The sequence below is a fragment of the Leucopleurus acutus genome (assembly GCF_964270905.1).
Source record: "Leucopleurus acutus genome assembly, chromosome: 4".
NCBI classification, from domain to species: Eukaryota; Metazoa; Chordata; class Mammalia; order Artiodactyla; family Delphinidae; genus Leucopleurus; species Leucopleurus acutus.
Window position 1 is genome coordinate 70645422 of NC_139146.1, and position 20054 is coordinate 70665475.

The window sequence follows — 20054 nt, forward strand, 5'->3', positions numbered from 1 at the left end:
AGGCCACAACAGTGAGAGGCCCGCGTACCGCAAAAAAAAAAAAAAAGAAAGAAAAGAAAACTACGAAGACTTTTTTTCACACCCAATTGCAGGATGTCACTAATCCCAGCAGCCTCGTCAGGCCACAAAGCAATAATTCTCAACTTTTGCTGCACACTGGGGTCACCTGGGGAATTTTAAAAATACTGATGCCGGGGTCCCACCCAGTATATCTTCAGGGACCATTGGAACGTTATTATAATATTTTATGGGGTGGCAAGAACCATTATCTTTAAGGACTAGCCTCCCAGCAACTCCAGTGAGAGGCTGACTCCACCGGAAAGAATGTCCACGTTCTCCAAACTCATATTCCCCACTGGCAGGGAGCCAGAGAAAGAGAGCGCTGCTCAGTCGTGCTCCAGAATCAAAGTAACAGTAGTCTCTGACAGTGTCCAAGATCTTTAACCAATTAATCACATTTTCAAGTGCATGAAGAGTTTTCTGAGAGGAGATGATACTCGTCCATATTTACAGAGAACCAAGTAGACACACACCATCCTGAAGCTCTTTGAAAAATAAGGAATAACATCTTTACTCTCAGCTGGAAGTTAGGCATATACACTGCTTATGTGCCTAGCAGAGACAGCAGCTCCTGGGCATGGGTCTCTCCTCGCGCCCATGATCGCCATGGCTGTATGAAGCCGGGTATGACTGTCATGCCTCAGGGACCCCCCCAAGTTTTCCACAGTACTCCATCGACCTTTAGTTCTAAATGTTCACTCATGTACTTTTTTCTCCAACACTTATTTTTAATAACACAGAAGGAATGGAGACCAAGGACAAGCCCAATGCCTGATACTCGGAAGAGGGGGTGTTCCAATGTTTGCTGAATATATATGGAGAGAACGTGGCAAGAACATCTGTGATGAAAGAGGAAGCTGATGAGATGGTGAGATGCTAGGGAAATGGTTTGAGCGTATTTGAAGAACATAAAAAGAAAACCAGGGCTTCCCTGGTGGCGCAGTGGTTGAGAGTCCGCCTGCTGATGCAGGGCACACGAGTTCGTGCCCTGGTCCGGGAAGATCCCACATGCCGCGGAGCGGCTGGGCCCGTGAGCCATGGCTGCTGAGCCTGCGCGTCCAGAGCCTGTGCTCCACAATGGGAGAGGCCACAACAGTGAGAGGCCCGCGTACCGCAAAAAAAAAAAGAAAAAAAAAAAAAGAAGAAAACCAAAGTTGTATATATGAATGGGAAGGTGGCCATATGATCCCACTGTTGAAAAGTTAGCTCCAGGAAGGCTGGAATCATGTTTCCGTTCATTGCCATCAAAGTGCCCAGCGCCCATCCCAGTGCCTGGGACATCACAGACACTAGAAATACTGGTTGAATATACATGATAAATGGAGTATTTCCTGCCATATCAATAAACGAAGGATGTCACAGTCACCAATGACTGTAGCCCTCCAACGTGAGCTGATGAGCCCTGAGGAAACTCAGGGCTGAAAAGAATACCTGCCATCTAGCAGCCATCAGACTGCAGCCACTCCCTGCGGTGAGCCCTGAGGAAACTCAGGATGTGAAAACACTGGATACTGGCCTGGAGAGCTGAGGTGCATATCCAAGGAATTATTTCAGGGAGTCAAGACTCTTGCATCTTCCCATACATAGAAAAGCGCTAAATTCCTTAACTTGAGATATCTGGTATTCTTTGATTAATAATAATCTTTTGACATTCCTGACTACCTGTTTTTTCAGAGTTATCTGAAATGCTGTCTCCCGGCCTGCAGTCCTCATTTTGCCCAATAAAACTTAACTCGCAACTCTCACATTGTGCATTTTTTTTAAGTCAACATACATACCAGCTGAGTTATCTAGTGCCCTTCCTACAAGTTCCTTTTTTTTTGGACAGGTGATAACTTATTTTTATTTTTAATCTTGAAATATTTCAAGTATAGAGAAAATAGGATAACATATACTGGGTTACTCCCTGCCTAAATTTGACACAGGCTAACATTGCTCTCTCACCTTTTTTTAATCTAACAGTAAGTACCATTCCACGTCAGACAACCCCGAAAACTTTAATAAAGTACATGTGTCTGAGACAATACTGTCACTGTCCAAAATGCTACAGCCCAAGTTCAAGGTGAAGTAAAAAAAAATGATTCTGAGAGAGTTCCAGGGCAGACTGGGAGATGAGCAAAGTCAAATCATATGTGTATACATATATACACATACATAGACATATATTTAATCCTTTTAGAGTGAATAAAATGGTAGTGTGTCTTAGTGGTCAGACTGATATCTATCTGCACTGTTCTCTCCTATGGGAAATGGAGGAGGGCTGGGTATTGTGCTTTCGGCCAAACAGTTATTAAGTGCTTGTGAAATTAAACAAAAAATCTTGTTAGTCTGAGTTATTAATTGGCTGTGGCCCTCACACTCCTATCCAGCCCACTGTTTTCACCCCTTGATATTCCCTAAGGGGTACGGGCTACCTGCCACCCATAAGCTCTACATTGACCCAGAAAGGTCACAGAGTAGAATTAGGATCTGAAAACTTCAGCAAATCCAGGGACCCAAACCCTTCAGCCTTTCAACCTCCCAGCCTCCAGGGGCCTTCACTGCTGGGATCTGTGCTAAGAAGTCATACCTTCTTGTCAACTGAAAGCTGACAGACCTGCTTCTAAATCTCAAGCCCAAGCTGGCAGGGAAGCCAAAAATTAATTCTAAAAAGTGAAAGAAGTGAGTAGAATGTGAAAGCAGAGCCCAGAAGTAAGCAAGCCATTACTCGAAATCAGTCTTTGGGGGCTTTCCAATTCATCTAAAATTTCCTGAGAGAGTCTTCCTGCTACCCCTGCCCATTCAATCTTCCCCTAATCATTCCTCCTCCTGAAGCCAGTTTGGATACAGCCACCTGTCTACACCGTTTGTAGCGAGGTCATTACAGGTCAGCAAAGTTCCTGGAAGGGCGAGAATACATTTTATAACAAGAACAGACCGCCAAAGTTTTATGTGGCTATTTAAATGAACTTCATATTTACTTCTTGGATAAAGTTTCCATTTTTGAAGCTGGGCTTTAAAAAGGAAGAAAGATAGCATTTTCCTGCAGATGCAGCCAAGAAAATAATATATAGGAGCTGACGCTGAGTGGAAAGTCACGGCAATGACATTAAGCAATGGATTTATAGCCCATTCATGATGACACATTTGTTTATGATTTAAGTTAATTAAGACCATTTTGCTTCTTTTCTGCTACCACATGCAACCTTTAAAAAAAAGAGAGACATATATACATATTTTGGAGGGATTCCACACTTCAGCATTTTAATGTCAATGCAAAAGGATAAAACCGAATACATAGCCTGACGCGGTGATTGAATTTGTCAGCAGCAACTGTACTTACTACAATTATTCAGACTGTTGCTGGGCTCACAAAGAGAGCTACCACCACATGAATCAAGGCAGGAACTGTAGAGGCATCTTTGATCTCCTTCTTGACACGGAGTCTGACCTACAGGCGGGGTGAAAGCACATTTACTTTCATCAGCAACTATAAATTCCACGCACTAGGATCTGAAGGATCCAGAACCAAGGAAGGACACAACTTTAATTTCCTTCCAACTTCTCCAAAAATTCTGAACACATGTTGAGATTCTGTAGGAATAAAGAAGTAAGAGGCAACCCATCCTTCAAAAATCATCTGTTGCTGCTTTTAATGGAAAAGAGAGCATCTTATATTTACATGGGTGCATGGAGTTAATGACAAAATAAAATTCAAGTGATTTGAGGGAAGGGCCAATATTTTTAAGACTCATTTGATCCCAGCTCTAGTCTTTCCTCTAAGGAAAATGCTTTCCTTAATAATAAATAAGGCATCAACATCAATACAATAAGGATACTTTATCATGGCATAAGTCTTAAGCGGCTGTTATCCATATTTTCTGTGTCCTTGGAAAGTAGCACTGGCCTAGCTGCAATGATCTGAGAATTGGGTTTCTTATTTCCAAATGGATGACAACAGTAACATCAACCTAATGGCTTTTCCTTAAGGTATGTGGAGAGGAAACTGCTTTTCCCATTGATTTCCTGGTCATTTGTAGATTAAATGGATAAGGTAATAAATTACTGCCTGTTCTCTTTCTAGCTCGCCCCCATTATAGTCAATTACTCAGACACGTCATGTGGAACCTAGAAAATCTTGCAAGGTAGTTTTAAATATAAATAACAGTATGGGTATACATACAACCATTCTTATCTGTAATTCTAAGACAATATTTATTATACTGGACTTTCTTATCTATAATTCTAAGACTTATAAGACTTATCTATAATCTTATCTATAATTCTAAATATAATATTTATTATTCTGGACTCTTTCTCCCTTCCAGTACCATTAATGAACAACACTATATATCACAGCCTTGCATAAAATAGATATCACTCCTTTTCTTTTTTTAATGTTAGCAGGTCAAACTTTTTTTTGCAAGGTAAGCCAGGATAAGTTCCATGAATTTAGTCTCTTGAAGAAATTTTATTAAGACAGCATGCATTCATTATTTCAGCCGGTATTAAGCGCCCACTATGTGACAACTTATGTGACCAGCTCGGCACTGAGCATTAAAAGACAGAAAACCCTGATAATTTCTACCCTAATTAGGGATATCATCATGAACGGAATCTTACGATGCCATGTGATCATTGCTCCACTGAAGGTCCATGCAAAAAGCAGTAAACGCAAATTACAACAGTAAGAGTAAAGCTTCTCAAAGGAGTTTTTCAGGCAGTTGGGGTAAGGTGGGATAAGAGGGAAGGATGGGTTTCCCGAGCAGACAGCAGGATATGCAAAGGCCTGGAGTAAAAAGTACACAGGCTGGAGTCACTGGAGGTTAAGGGAGACTAAACAGGAAGGTTGAGAGCAAGGCTGAGGGTTGTAATGGCCTAAATCTTGAATAGGGCCCCGAGTCCTGGCAGAAGCAGTCCCAGACCCCCTCCCAGCCTGTTTGAGCAGAACCAGCCTTCGATCACTGCTGACGCTTGTAACTCGCTCCCCTTCACTCTCAGCTCGCTGAACGCAGTGGCCTTCTCCCACTACTCTAAACTACCTTGCTCCTTCCTGCCACCTCCGTGCCTTTGGTCAAGCGGTTCCCTGCGTCTAAAATTCTTTCTCCAGCCCCACTCTCCTTTGTTAATTCCATTCATTCTTCAGACTGTGGCTCCTACAACTCCATCTCAGGGAAGCTTCCCAGAGGCCCTTCACCAGGACATGTATCCAATACGTGGCATCCTAGCACCTTGAATTTCCCTCCTGGCCTATGTCACTCCCCAGTTAGACAAGGACCAGCACAATTATTTGTATCGGCTTATCTCCCCCAGGAGCCTGCCAGCCGCATCAGCAGTTTTGCTTGCCACTAAATTCCCAGCACCACAATATACTTTTATTATATTGAATTCATTAGAGTGGATAAAGATGCTACAATTTTACTTTGTGATCCATTTTATCATGGGACTTTCTAACATCTCACACATGTAAGGAAGTATTTTCAAATCCTGCCACTGCATAGTAAAAAAAATCCAAAATTATTTCAAACAGCATTGAATTATGTAGAGAGAAAGAACTATTTGATCAAAAGGGAGTTGCTTGGCTGACATGCACACAATAACTCATGGCTAGAAAGGGAATTCCTTCTGAATTTTAAAACTGGTAAAACGGGGCTTCCCTGGTGGTGCAGTGGTTGAGAGTCCGCCTGCCGATGCAGGGGACACGGGTTTGTGCCCCAGTCTGGGAAGATCCCACATACCACGGAGCGACTGGGCCCGTGAGCCACGGCCGCTGAGCCTGCGCGTCCGGAGCCTGTGCTCCGCAATGGGAGAGGCCACAGCAGTGAGAGGCCCGCGTACCGCAAAAAAAAAACAACTGGTAAAATGAAGCACTCGTTATCTAGTTTTTTATGGACTAAATCTGTGAATAAAAGGCTCTCCCTTTAGGTCTGAAATGCGTTTTCATTAAAGCCATCCTAATGATCAATATTGACTATGAAAAAGCTAATTTAGTTATCGGTGACCAATCTCATTAGCTGATCTGGAATATACACAGCCTAAGACTTGCTTTCACATAGCAGCTATGTGATAAGAACTTACATTTATTGAGTGCTCACCACGTGCCATCTCTATGAAGTAGTTATCATTATTCTGAGATTACAGACACAGAAACTGAAATGTAACAGGGTTAAGTTACTGGACTAAAGTCAACCAGGGAGTAGGTGGCAGAGCTGGGGTTTGAACCCAGGCAGCTGGGCGGCAACATCCACATTCTTAACAACTAGGCTATGTTGGTAAGGGGTAAGGTCACTTATAAGCAAATGTAGTGATTTTTAAGTCAAAGGATATTACCAACCCTGTACTGAGAGATGCTTCTACACAAACTGGGACTTAAAACAATCAGTGTAGAGCTTTCTTTTCTGGCAGAAATAGACACACTTAAAAAAACCAACTTATTTGATTTACTTTTTCTTTGGGGGTTTCACAGATAATATCAGACTCCTTTTAAACTGTATTTAAGTATATTGCTTGGAAGGAAAACATAAACAAGACGAAAAGACAACCCTCAGAATGGGAGAAAATATTTGCAAATGAAGCAACTGACAAAGGATTAACCTCAAAAATTTACAAGCAGCTCATGCAGCTCAATATCAAAAAAACAAACAACCCAATCCAAAAATGGGCAGAAGATGTAAATAGACATTTCTCCAAAGAAGATATGCAGATTGCCAACAAACACATGAAAGGATGCTCAACATCACTAATCATTAGAGAAATGTAAACCAAAACTACAATGAGGTATCACCCCACACCTGTCAGAATGGTCATCATCAAAAAATCTACAAACAATAAATGCTGGAGAGGGTGTGGAGAAAAGGGAATCCTCTTGCACTGTTGGTAGAACTGTAAGTTGATACAGCCACTATGGAGAACAGTATGGAGGTTCCTTAAAAAACTACAAATAGAACTACCATATGACCCAGCAATCCCACTACTGGGCATATACCCTGAGAAAACCAAAATTCAAAAAGAGTCATGTACCAAAATGTTCATTGCAGCTCTATTTACAATAGCCAGGACATGGAGGCAACCTAAGTGTCCATGGACAGATGAATGGATAAAGAAGATGTGGCACATATACACAATGGAATATTACTCAGCCATAAAAAGGAATGAAATTGAGTTATTTGTAGTGAGGTGGATGGACCTAGAGACTGTCATACAGAGTGAAGTAAGTCAGAGAAAAACAAATACCGTATGGTAACACATATATATGGAATTAAAAAAAAATAGTTCTGAAGAACCTAGGGTCAGGACAGGAATAAAGACGCAGATGTAGAGAAAGGACCTGAGGCCACGGGGAGGGGGAAGGGTAAGCTGGGACAAAGTGAGAGAGTAGCGTGGACATGTATACACTATCATATGTAAAAACAGATAGCTGGTGGGAAGCAGCCCCATAGCATGGGGAGATCAGCTCGGTGCTTTGTGACCACGTAGAGGGGTGGGATAGGGAGGGTGAGAGGGAGACGCAAGAGGGAGGGCATATGGGGATATATGTATATGTATAGCTGATTCACTTTGTTATAAAGCAGAAACTAACACACCATTGTAAAGCAATTATACCCCAGTTAAGATGTGAGGCATTAAACTGCTTCTCTGCACATGGTTATTTTAGGAAGCATTACATTTAATTTCAGAAGCCAGTTATTTCTAATTGAAATCTAATTGAATTGAATACTATACGCTACACTTTTCTCTTTATCGTGCTGCTTCCCCATAAAACATCTAACTGAATCTGCCCATGCTGTTTAAGTGTTTAACCTCTACTCTTCACCCTTAGGGATGATTTTTCAGTGTAAGTTGCATGAGAGTTACATTTACCATAAGCAAGGGTTTCTGGCTGACCAGAGCTGTGAGGACCAGTGCATTAAGCAATCTGGCATTATTTATATGGGGATCCTTTAAGCTGTAGGTAACTTCCAACTTTTTGCTGTGCTCCCAAGGAAAGGCCCACCGGTCAGGACTGTTTCCGGGGCTGGAGCACACACTTACCATTGGTGCAACTCTCCTCATCACTTCCGTCCTTACAGTCCTCGTCTCCATCACACTGGAAAGTGCTGGGGATACACTGGCCACTTCTGCATTCCACCAGACCCTGGCTGTGACATGCTAGGAAATGCCAAAATAACATGCATTTTAATTATCGCTACTTCTTTCAGTCTACAGATCACATCAATGATTCCCATTTATCTGGCATCACCAAGAATGAAGTGTTCTAAATTTCTGAATGTTCTGCATAAATGAATGAATATATCATTCATTTTGTTCATTCCAAGTATCTTTGGAATGGAAAGTTCCCTTTCAGGAATTTCTCTTCCCTTATTAAATAGCACTCACTAAAAATTTTTTCTTGATCATTGCATGGTGAAAAACAGTATTAATGATGGTAGTAGTTATACTACTAATATAAAAGCTACAATTTATTAAAGGCTTACTATATGGCAATAACTGTGCTAGGAGTATTAGGTGTCTAATCTCAAATCCTCAGAACAAATTTGCAAATGGATATTATCGATCTTGTTTAGAAGAAGGAAACTGAAGCTTAGAGAGTTTAGTGTTTGCCTCAAAGTCTCAAGGCTGTTAAAAGGTACGGCCAGAATGTGAAGGCAAGCTTTTCTAACCCAAGCCCCAACATTTCACTCTGCACCAACCTGACCTAATGCACTAATGAAGTGGTATATATGAAAGCCTTGCATAGTACCTACCCCACAATAAACACTTTATTTCAAAACTTGCTTATGACGTCTGACATTTAAAAGGGATGGTCTAGTGGCCATTAACCTTCCAATTTCTGAAGGTTGTCTTAATTTTATCCCTATTGTCTTTTAGAGCGTTAGAAACCCATGTATCATATGGCCTTCACCAACTTATGGTCTACATACACACATACACACACACACACATACATAAATACATACATGAGCACCAAGTCCTTGCTTTTCCAAGATCCACCAAAATACAGTCCACTCTGTTCCACTATGTCCACTAAGCAAGGACTCAGGTACTATTCCAGTGCAAACAAGTTCAGGAAAGAAGAAAGCTGGGCATTGCATTTCCTAATTAATTTATGTGATTTTTCTTATGTCAAAATAAAAACCATGCAACCCACATTTGTAATTTTGCCTCAAATTATAGGCAAATTAGTCAATCTCATAGGTATCAGCTGTTCCTGCTTTTATTAGACAGCAAAAGATGGAATAAAGAGTTTAATTAGTTTGAACATGCATAAAGTGCACCATATTAACCCTTTCAGATCAATATTACTCTCTTTTAACAAATAGCTGCTGCTAGTCAATCATTTTTTTATCCCCTACTGAGTATACTGTAGTTTCTAAGGAATAAAATGTGATCAGCCATATTTGATTTTATTAGGCAGGTAGTGTAATAGCTACCTGAAGACTTTTTTTTTTAATTGAAGGATAGTTGATTTACAATATCGTGTTAGTTTCAGGTGTACAGCACAGTGATTCACTTATATATATATATATATATATTCCTTTTCAGATTCTTTTCCCTTATAGATTAGTACAAAATATTGAGTATAGTTCCCTGTGCTATAAGTAGGACATTGTTGGTTATCTATTTTATATGTAGCCGTGTGTATATGTTAATCCCAACCCCTAATTTATCCCTCGCCCACCCCCTTTTCCCCTTTGGTAATCGTAAGTTTGTTTCCTATGTCTGTGAGTCTGTTTCCGTTTTGTAAATTCGTTCATTTGTATCATTTTTTTAGATTCCACATATGATATATGATATTTGCCTTTCTCTGTCTAGCTTACTTCACTTAGTATGATCATCTCTAGGTCCATCCATGTTGCTGCAAATGGCATTATTTTATTCTTTTTTATGGCTGAGCAATATTCCGTTGTATATATGTGCCACATCTTCTTTATCCATTTATCTGTCGAGGGACATTTAGGTTGCTGCCATGTCCTGGCTATTGTAAACAGTGCTGCAATGAACATTGGGGTGCATGTGTCTTTTTGAGTTAGAGTTTTCTCCGGATATACTCACCCAGAAATAAGACAGGCTCTAAAGTTACAATATTATTGCACACTCTGTGTAACTCTATGAACACTGAAGGCTCTCTTATCTCTGCCACTTCTCCCCTGGTTCTCCCACACGTGGTACCTGAGAGCACCTCTGGAGGCTCCCACTTAACTGCTCATATATTGTTTGCAGAAGAAAAGTGCCCCAGTCTCTGGGAAGAACATTCCCTTTGACAAAGTCGCAGACCCAGAAAGGATATTTGTGGACAATGAGAAAGAAAACTGCCACCCGCTTGGCCAGAGCAGCCGAATCAGGCTTGGAGTTTTGGAGAGAGAGAGAGACGGAAGTCAGTTACACTATGCTGTTATTGTCATCACACCACTCAATTATTATCTGTATAGGTCAGGACCAAAGGGTAAGAATCTGTTTAGATAGTGAACCTTGAGTGTATTTGACTAAACAGGCAGAAGTAGAAAAATAAGCAAAATGAAAGCCCTCAGGGCACTCACAGCAATTGACCTCGTCAGACTTATCCCCACAGTCATGGTCACCGTCACACACCCACTCTATGGCAATGCAGCGTCCATCTCCACAGCGATGCTCCTCTGTGGGGTTGCAGTCTGGAGGAAAGAAAAACTCAGGAGGATGGAGAGAACCAGCATGACAAACACTTAGAACTGTGTGGCTTGTTCCAGTAGAACAAGTTCCAGTAGAAGAGAGTCTGTTCCAATTATTCCAATACCGTCAATAACCTTCTGGGTTTTGTTGTGTTTAGTCACTGTTTTCTTTCCTTATGAAAATGTTGTGATTTGGCTCAAATAAACAGAACTGTGATTTGGGTTTCACAATGTAGATAGCTGATTTGATGATTCGTGACAACTCTGTCACGTTTCTAAGAATTGCAACTTACCTCTCTGTGGTAAACTGCGGAGGCAGGTATCTCCTCCTGTCATCTAGCCTGATGCTAAGCTAAGGTTTTCTATTGAACTGTCTAAATATATAACTCATACTTGAAAGAGCTGCTGGGTAAGAAATGCAAAATATTTGGGGTTTTTTAATGATTCTTTTTATCCTGGATTTAACCTCTGTCCCAAACTATATATTCCTGGGGGAAAAGGAGAACTAAGTGATGTTTCCTCTCACAGAGGGCAGAACCTATAGGATTCTTTGATATGAGACATGGAATAACCTTAATATAAACAACCCTTTAAAAGATGTATGTAGATTCGTGAATAGCAGATTCCATAATGAGGAACTATCATGGATTTCCATTAACAGCACCACTGTCTTTAACACACCTGTGGAGGGACCATGGGTCTTGAAGGATATAGGGGAGCAATTAAGTGAAGAAGATGGACGAAATGGTGCAGAGTAAAGAAGAAAGACACAATGGCTGGGATGCATGGGTGGGAACCAGAGGAGCCAGCACATGCTCAGCCTGCTAAAGATGGGCAGCCGGGACAGAGAATGGTCTAAGAGGACCTCGTGATCATTACCATTAGATAGAAACAAAGTCATCCTAAGAGCACAAACCTCATGATATCCTACTACCTTCAGAGGAACCAGGTTGAGTTGGTAAGACCCCTGTCTTTCACACGCCAACTATACACTGGTCCTCTCCACCGACCTATTGAACTACCAAGCTACGCTCAATTCCCCCCTCCCTCATTTTTACTCTCTTTTCTCCAGTTATCTTATTGGTAAAAGGAGGAGTTGGAGTAGATAATCTCTAAGGCCCCAAACTATACATTTTATGATGTATACAATTACAACGGCGTCTCATTCTTTGTGTCCCAAGACTACTCGATCCCAGAAGACAATCCATATCTATCTAGTGACCCGTGGGATGTTCTGCGCATACATACATTTTCCAACATTCTTATGGATGCAGTGAGAGGCAGCTACACAGGTGCTTCTAGAAACTACTGAGTTTCCCAGCATGGGGCCATTTGGGACATTCACCACTCCTCCGAGGCATTCCCCTGACCCACTCCTGATTCTCCCGCAGCATTTCTTTTGATGTTCTCTAATGCTGAATAATCATTTCACATCATTTTCCCAGTGTCCTGCCTCATCGCACCTTGCCCTTCTGCTCCTATGAGAAAGTTCTTCTGTCACTCAATAATACACTACCTAAAAAAAAATTCAAAACCTAATCACAAATTCAGCAAGGTAAATAAGCAAGAAGAATTTTGCTGGTTTTAATTCACGAGAGGGCATTCAGAATTGGACTCGGCTCTTTTAAAGGTAGGGTCATTCTCGTTTTTTTAATTGAGATGTAATTGACATAGAGTGTTGTATACGTTTATGCTAAATAAGATAAGCCAGAAAAAGAAAGACAAATACTGTGTGATATCACTAACATGTGGAATCTAAAAAAAATCTGATTTTGTTCAAACAGAGTGTAGACTGCTGGTTACCAGGGGCTGGGAGGGTGAGGAATTGGGAAGATGCTGTTTATAGGTACAAACGTGCAACTAGGAGGTAGGTTCCTTCTTTAAAAGTTAAGATCAGCTTCTGTACATAAAACAGATGCACCCTTCTAACCTTCGATATCCCCACTGCAGAAGTTGCCCCTGTAGTGTGTGGCAATCAAATAACGGAGGGCTCTCTGGTTATACATAATAAGGGGATCAGGAAGAGAAAATATATCTGTCTGCAACGTTTTGCTCAAGAGCTCAAGATGTAAACACGAGCCACCGGCTCCAACCAGAGAAGAAACCAAACATTTTCAAAGAGGAAAAAAAAAGTTAACTCCCATTTCTACTCCACATCTCTAGCATTTCCTTAGTATGACTTTTTGTCAGAAATCTTACATTTACACATGAGACATGACCGAGACTAATAATTTAAAAAGCTTCCTCTTTCAGAAAATTAAGAAACCAATCATTTTGTAATTTCACCCACTAATCACATTAACAAACAATGAGCTACAAGTTCTTGATTATAAATGTCTGCAATTTTAAATGAAAACCTTCAGGGAAATAGTGCTACTTACCACAGTTCTGCTCATCACTCAGATCCCCACAGTCGTCATATCCATCACATACCAGGCTATAATTAAGGCACTTGCCCGTGTGACAGTGAAACAGACTCTCGCTGCAATCTGAAAATAAGAGAAGCCACTGATGGCTCATTAGAGCAGAACAGGATGTTACAGTAGCAGTTTATGTAACGAAAGCATATTATGGGAGGGAAATCATAATGGTAACCTGGTCCACATCTATTCTTTTACAGGTGAGGAGACTGTGGTGCAGAGAGATCTAATGATTTGCTCAAGGTCACATAACAAGTTCCTGAAGAACCACGACTAGGACCCTCTGGCTCCCAAGACAATGCTTTTATCACTTCCTGGCGGTATTTATCTGAGTTCCGCTTTATGACACCTGAAAGCTCCTTTAGAGTCAAATATGAGAAAAGACATGCTCAACTCACCGTGTTTCCTAATGAAGTTCATGTTCATACAGAATGAATACTTAATAGAGGGTGAGTAGTTATTTCTTAAAAAATGTTTCCTTTAAAATGAAAGTCTAGTTTTGCCCATGGTAAGCATAAACGTAACAAAGAGAAAAAGTCATTTAGATTACAGAGTCATAACTTACTTTCACATCACTTAAGTCAATTGAATGTTTCACAGCATGACCCTCAAATAAACAGTACTGTCCTAGATTACGGTGCCAAGATAAGAATAAGTGATATATAACCTCAGGAAGCTTATAGTTTAGTGTTGGAATAAACATCATGCAAGGAAATTTTAATAAGAAGATAGGTCTTGTTCTTGGGTAAAACAGAACTCCTATCATGGTTCTATCATCTATTAGCTGTGGGAATTTGAGCGTATTAGTTAAAATATATAAGTCTGTAAACTTATTTTTGAAGTTAGGATAAGAGCAATTACTTAATAGAGTTTAGGGGAAGGTATAAATAATAAATCAATGTGTGTAAGTTTCCAAGACAATTAAATGGGAAAAGAATACTCTTCAACAAATGGTGTTGGGACAATTGGATTTCAAATACGCAAAAATGAACTCTGACCTTTACCTCAAACCATACATAAAAATTATCTCAAAATGGATTATAGACTTCAATGTAAGAGCTAAAATTATGAAGCTTCTAGGAAAAAACATAGGAAAAAAATCTTCGTGACCTTGGGGAGGGCAAAGAATTCTTTGATATAACAACAAAACACAAGACTAAAAGAAAACAATAATAAATGGTTATCCATTAAAATTAAACATATTTGTGCTTCCAAAGACACTATTTAAAAATGAAAAGACAAGCCACATACTGGAAAAAAATATTTTCAAAGCATGTATCTGATAAAGGGCTTATATCCAAAATATATATAGATCTCTTACACTCAATAATAAGACAAACAACCCAATTACAAAGAGGCAAAAATCTTGAATAGAAAGTCTTCATAAAGACATATGAATGGCTGATAAGCACATGAAAAGGTGCTCAATATAATCATTAAAGAAATGCAAGTAAAACCACAATAAGATACTATTACATATCCCCTAAAATAGCTATAATAGATAAGACAGATAATGCCAAGTATTGGCAAGGATTTTAAGAAACTGAAACTCTCATATATAGTTGGTGGGGATGTAAAATAATAATAATGCCACTTTGGAAAGCAGTTTGGCTGCTTCTTATAAACTTAACTCTAACCTTACCACGTGATTCATGAATTCCACGCTTAGAAAGCTACCCAAGAGAAGTGAAACATATATCCACACAAAGACTTGTATGTGAATGTCTAGAGCAGCACTATCCATAATAGCCAGAGACTGGAAACAATCTAAATGCTCAACGACTGGTAAATGGATAAGCAAAATGTCGTATATTCATACAATGGGATACTATTCACCAATTAAAAGTATCAAACTACTGATACATGTGACAGCATAGATGAAGCTCAGAAACATTATGCTAAGTGAAAGAAACCAGATACAAAGACTACGTATTATGCAACCCATTTATGAAGTTCCTGGAAAAGGCAAACTCACAGAGACAGATGTCAGAGCAGTGGTTATCTACGGCTGGAGATGTGGGAGTGGGGACTGACTGCAAATAGGTAGAAGGAAAGTGTGGGGAGAGATGAAAGAGTTCTAGAAGTAGATTGTGGGATGGTTGCACAAGGCTATACATTTACTAAAAATCAATGGGTTAATTTTACAGTATGTAAATTATACCTCAATAAAGCTGTAAAAATGTTTAAAATACATGTAAAGCCTGCATGTAATAGAAACTAGATTTCTTAAATGTATTATTTTTTCCCTTATTTAAAGTGAATGAAGTTCAAAAATAGATTCGTAAGGCTGGAGCGGGATCACAGAAGATGAGGAGGATTTTGGTAGAGTGGATGGAATGAAAACTTCAGCAGGTTTCAAATAGAGGGAATAGCAAGAACGAAGGAAAGAGGTGAGAAATGGAGGCACATGTGAGGATCAGTCTGCTTGGCTGAGAAAGACCAAGAATCTAATGGTCAACAGTCCAGTCTCCTGATTACAGCTAATTGTTCCTCCTCAAGCAGACGCCTGCATCTCATACAACTGGTGATGGGTGCCTCTTTACTATAAACATCCCAAACTCTATAACAATTTATTATCAGAAGTCTTGGGCAAAGGGACTTCCCTGGTGGCGCAGTGGTTAAGAATCCACCTGCCAATGCAGGGGACATGGGTAGGATCCCTGGTCCGGGAAGATCCCACATGCTGCAGAGCAACTAAGCCCGTGTGCCACAACTACTGAGCCTGCGCTCTAGAGCCCGCAAGCCCCAACTACTGAGCCCACGTGCCACAACTACTGAAGCCCACGTGCCTAGAGCCCGTGATCCACAACAAGAGAAGCCACCGCAATGAGAAGCCCGCGCACCACAACAAAGAGTAGCCCCTGCTCACTGCAACCAGAGAAAGCCCGTGCGCGGTAATGAAGACCCAACGCAGCCAAAAATAAATAAAGAAATAAATTTATTTTAAAAAGTCTTGGGCATTGATCAGTGAAACTGTTAGCCACATCAAAATATTATACTTGTTACTGACATGATTCATCAACTTCTCTTTCAAAGAGCATTCTTCTAAAAAAAAGTTACTTAAATACTCTTAGAATGACATCGTTTTAGAAGTGGAAAGGGCCTTAACGATCATCTGTTCAGCGCCATCAAGAGGGTGTGTGTATGTGTACATACACAAACACACACGTGCATACACATATGCTCACACTTATACACATAGAGAACTTTGTAAGTACTTTTAATTTTTCATTTCCCCTGGGACAACCATCATAAGGGAAAATATAAGGACTAAAAAGAGATCCCAGTTTTCACCTTGACCGTACTATTTCCTCCCATTCAGCAGCAGAGGACACTAACTTCTCACCCTGCACCCCACTGCTACCACACACACACACACACACACACACACACACACACACACACACACACACACAGGCTGAGTCAAGAAAGGTTATGATTTTGGTTCTCCTGCCCACTGAGCAGGGTTGGGGAATTTGTGCATCAAGATATATACATTTCCTCAGGAAGTTTTAAAAGATCTTTCTGATTTTTATTTTCATCTCTTGTGAGAAGTTTTGAATCGGCATGCTAGAATCAGCAGTACCAGGGTCCTCACCTTGACCATCAGTGTAGAAGTACTTACATTACCTGAAGGAGGAGACGGGGTGGAGGGGTGACAGATTTTAAACCATACGAATTAATTTTTTTAAGCAGTACACTTCATTTTTTTGATGATAGGACTGGGAAATCAAATATTCCTTTCAGAATCTGATTAACCTGAGAACACACTAAAAATTTCCAACGTGGCCCCTCTGTGTGGCCTATTCTGGGATCCCCGGTAATTCATACTAAAGCACCTCATTGGACATATTTTGTAAATTAATGCTCACTTATTAAATTATTTCATAAGTGAAAATGATTCAAATATTTAAAAAAAATTCCTCATTATTCACACAGGTGCAGATGCAACTTTCCACTGTTATGACTTTCTTGATTAGATGACATTTTCAGAGGTTAGATACAAAACTAGCTGCATTTGGAAAACAACTTGTTGCCTCCCTAAGGTCTGTGTAATTAGTAAACACACAAAGCCTTAACCAAAGGCACTGCACACCCAGAAATACACAGCAAACAGCAAAGAGCACAGTGCCTCCTTTTATTGGAATAAATGTTTATTTGAACTGAAAAGAGATGTCCTCAGTGTAATTTGGGGCCAACGATCAACACCTGCAAAAGCTGCCTGCTGTGATTTTTCTCATTCAATACAAGCATAATTTTGCGTAACCTAAGGTAGGTGTTTTTCTAGACACAGATCCTTTTTTCTGAAAGAGAGCTTGATACAAAATGTTACTTCTGAAGTTCTTGCTTGTTAATATCTATTTCAGTCTGGCATCACAATGACTAACGTTTACCCCTCAAAATTGTCATTAAATGAAAGGGGAGAGCTAAGGAACGGAAAGCCTTTTATCACGAGCCTAATTCAGTTGGCTCAGTCTCTATGAGTCTATAAACATAATCATGCTGCCTCAACTCAGGATTCAAATATGGAAGCTCAGTTTCCATCCCGAGATGCCCTCGTTTTGAGATGACCAAAGAGGTTAACCAGTTTGCCCACAGTTGCCCAGATTATTACAGTGACCCGGGCTTCTTGACCTCCTGGGTTTTTTTCCCCTATTGACTTCTAGCTCCAAAGGAGGATTTCTCAACTGCAGTACTGCTGACATTTGGGGCTGGGGGACTCTTTGTGGCGGGGAGCTACCCTGTGCCTCGTATGATATTCATCAACACTCCCAGCCACTGCCCACTAAATGCCAGTAGCATCCCCTCCAACCTCCGCAGTGGCGACAATCAAACAGGTCTCCATACATTGCAAAACACCCCTCAGGAGTAATACTGCCCCCAGTTGAGAGCTACTGTCCTGGAATATCCAAACATCACCTCAGTCCAAGGCCAGTTCTAATCTCGTCTTTTCCATCAGGTCTCTCCACACCAAGCTGGCAACCAGTGATCTGCACTCTTCTCTACTCACAGGGCCTTTTTTTTTTACACAATCTTCTTTTGCTCGGTGACATCTATTATATTGTTCTAAAACACTATATTTAATGATCTCTATTTTTATATGCCATTTCCCTGATTAGATTAAAAGTGTCATGAAGCAAGAAACCATGTCTTAACAGTCTCTACATTTACTAGGTATCTAGAACATGCTTCACACATAGTGGGAATTCAAGATTATTCAATAATTTGATTGATTCCGCATAATCAGACTGTCACTAAACAGAAGTGAACCTTCCACACATCTGAAGCTTCCTCCATCAGCATAGAATGGTAAACTTTTATTTTTATTAATGTGCTGGAAATCTTTCTAGTATTTACTTGCACCCCGTCTTAGTAAAGAAACTATGGTAGGTACAGTTGTTTTTTTTTTTTTTTTTTTGCGGTACGCGGGCCTCTCACTGTTGTGGCCTCTCCCGGTGCGGAGCACAGGCTCCGGACGCGCAGGCTCAGCGACCATGGCTCACGGTCCCAGCCGCTCCGCGGCACGTGGGATCCTCCCGGACCGGAGCACGAACCCGCATCCCCTGCATTGGCAGGCGGACTCCCAACCACTGCACCACACGGGAAGCCCGGTACAGTCATTTCTGATGACTCGGAAACATTATTTGGAATATCAGTTTTTATTTTGTGCTGTTTGGGTGGCCTCCTTTCTACATAGCTTCATGTGGTGCTGCTTTGAAAACCGTTGTGCATACTGTAGTATTTGTCTCCTCTACAATGTATCACGTGACCTTTGGCGGGGCAGGGGTGGGAGCAGTGTTGGCAGGAGGGAGGGCATGGAGAATAAGATCACAGCCACAATCACAACCATAAATCCTAATGCCCTTTGAGAGTTACTGCATGCCAGACACTGGTCTCTGTGCTTGACATCCAGTGATTCATTATTCTGCCCAACAATTCTAGAGGTAGTTACTATTACTTACTGTCTCCATATTACCGATGAGGACACTGAGGCCCAGAGAGACTGAGTAACTTCTTCTGTCCACAGAGGCCGGAAATGATAAAGAAGAAATAGGAAGACAGGCAGCCTGACTCAAGACCTCATAACATTAATCACTATACTGTGTGATAATTAGTATAACTAATTATACTAACTAGGATAGTTAGTTAACTCAGTATAATTAGTTCACCACAGTCCTCAAAAATAAATCAACCAATGTTACCCAAATTCAGAGCAAATGACTTCCAAAAGTATTTGACAGAGGTTTATGCGGCACAAAGTACGGGGACTTTGTGGCAACTATTTTCCCTGTGACAACCATTTCCCTGGAGGCTTTCTCATTCATTTGCTAAGCACCTGCTCTGTACCAGACACTGTCCTAGAGCTGGTTATAGAGTCAAAATATCATAGAGGGCTTCACTGGTGGCGCAGTGGTTGAGAGTCCACCTGCTGATGCAGGGGACACGGGTTCGTGCCCCAGTCCGGGAAGATCCCACATGCCGCGGAGCGGCTGGGCCCATGAGCCATGGCCGCTGAGCCTGCGTGTCCGGAGCCTGTGCTCTGCAACGGGAGAGGCCACAGCAGTGAGAGGCCCACATACCGCAAAAAAAAAAAAAAAAAAAAAAAGATCATAGAATGTTAGCAGCAAAAGAGACACCAGACACCCTCTAGGGCAGTGGTTTCAAACCTGGCTGCACACGAGAATCACTGGGGGAGTTTTACAAAGGTACTGCTGCCTGGGTACCCCCTCCAGACCAATGGAATTCGAATCCCTGCAGGTGGGGCTTCCTGGAGATGCAATTGTGCTGCCAGCCTTGATGACAAGGAAAACCTGGAGAAGTAGCCTGCCTCGAGCCACGGAGCTAGAAATTTAAAAAAAAAACAAAAAACAAAGAAAACCCTTAATCTTCAAAAATCTTTTCACTATACCACTAAAATTGCTCTAGGTGGTTAGAAATTGGCCCATTT

The 20054-nt window shown here is 40.9% G+C and overlaps 1 protein-coding gene across 1 annotated transcript in view; it reads right to left on the reverse strand.

The window, feature by feature from the left end:
- Positions 1-20054, reverse strand: part of CORIN (corin, serine peptidase) — a gene marked incomplete at its 5' end in the record, with an annotated part of 265153 nt that overhangs the window by 75644 nt on the left and 169455 nt on the right. The window contains 4 exon segments of the mRNA XM_082837777.1: positions 3383-3490; positions 8071-8187; positions 10578-10688; positions 13067-13174. Of these exon segments, the coding sequence (XP_082693903.1) occupies positions 3383-3490; positions 8071-8187; positions 10578-10688; positions 13067-13174 (444 nt within the window).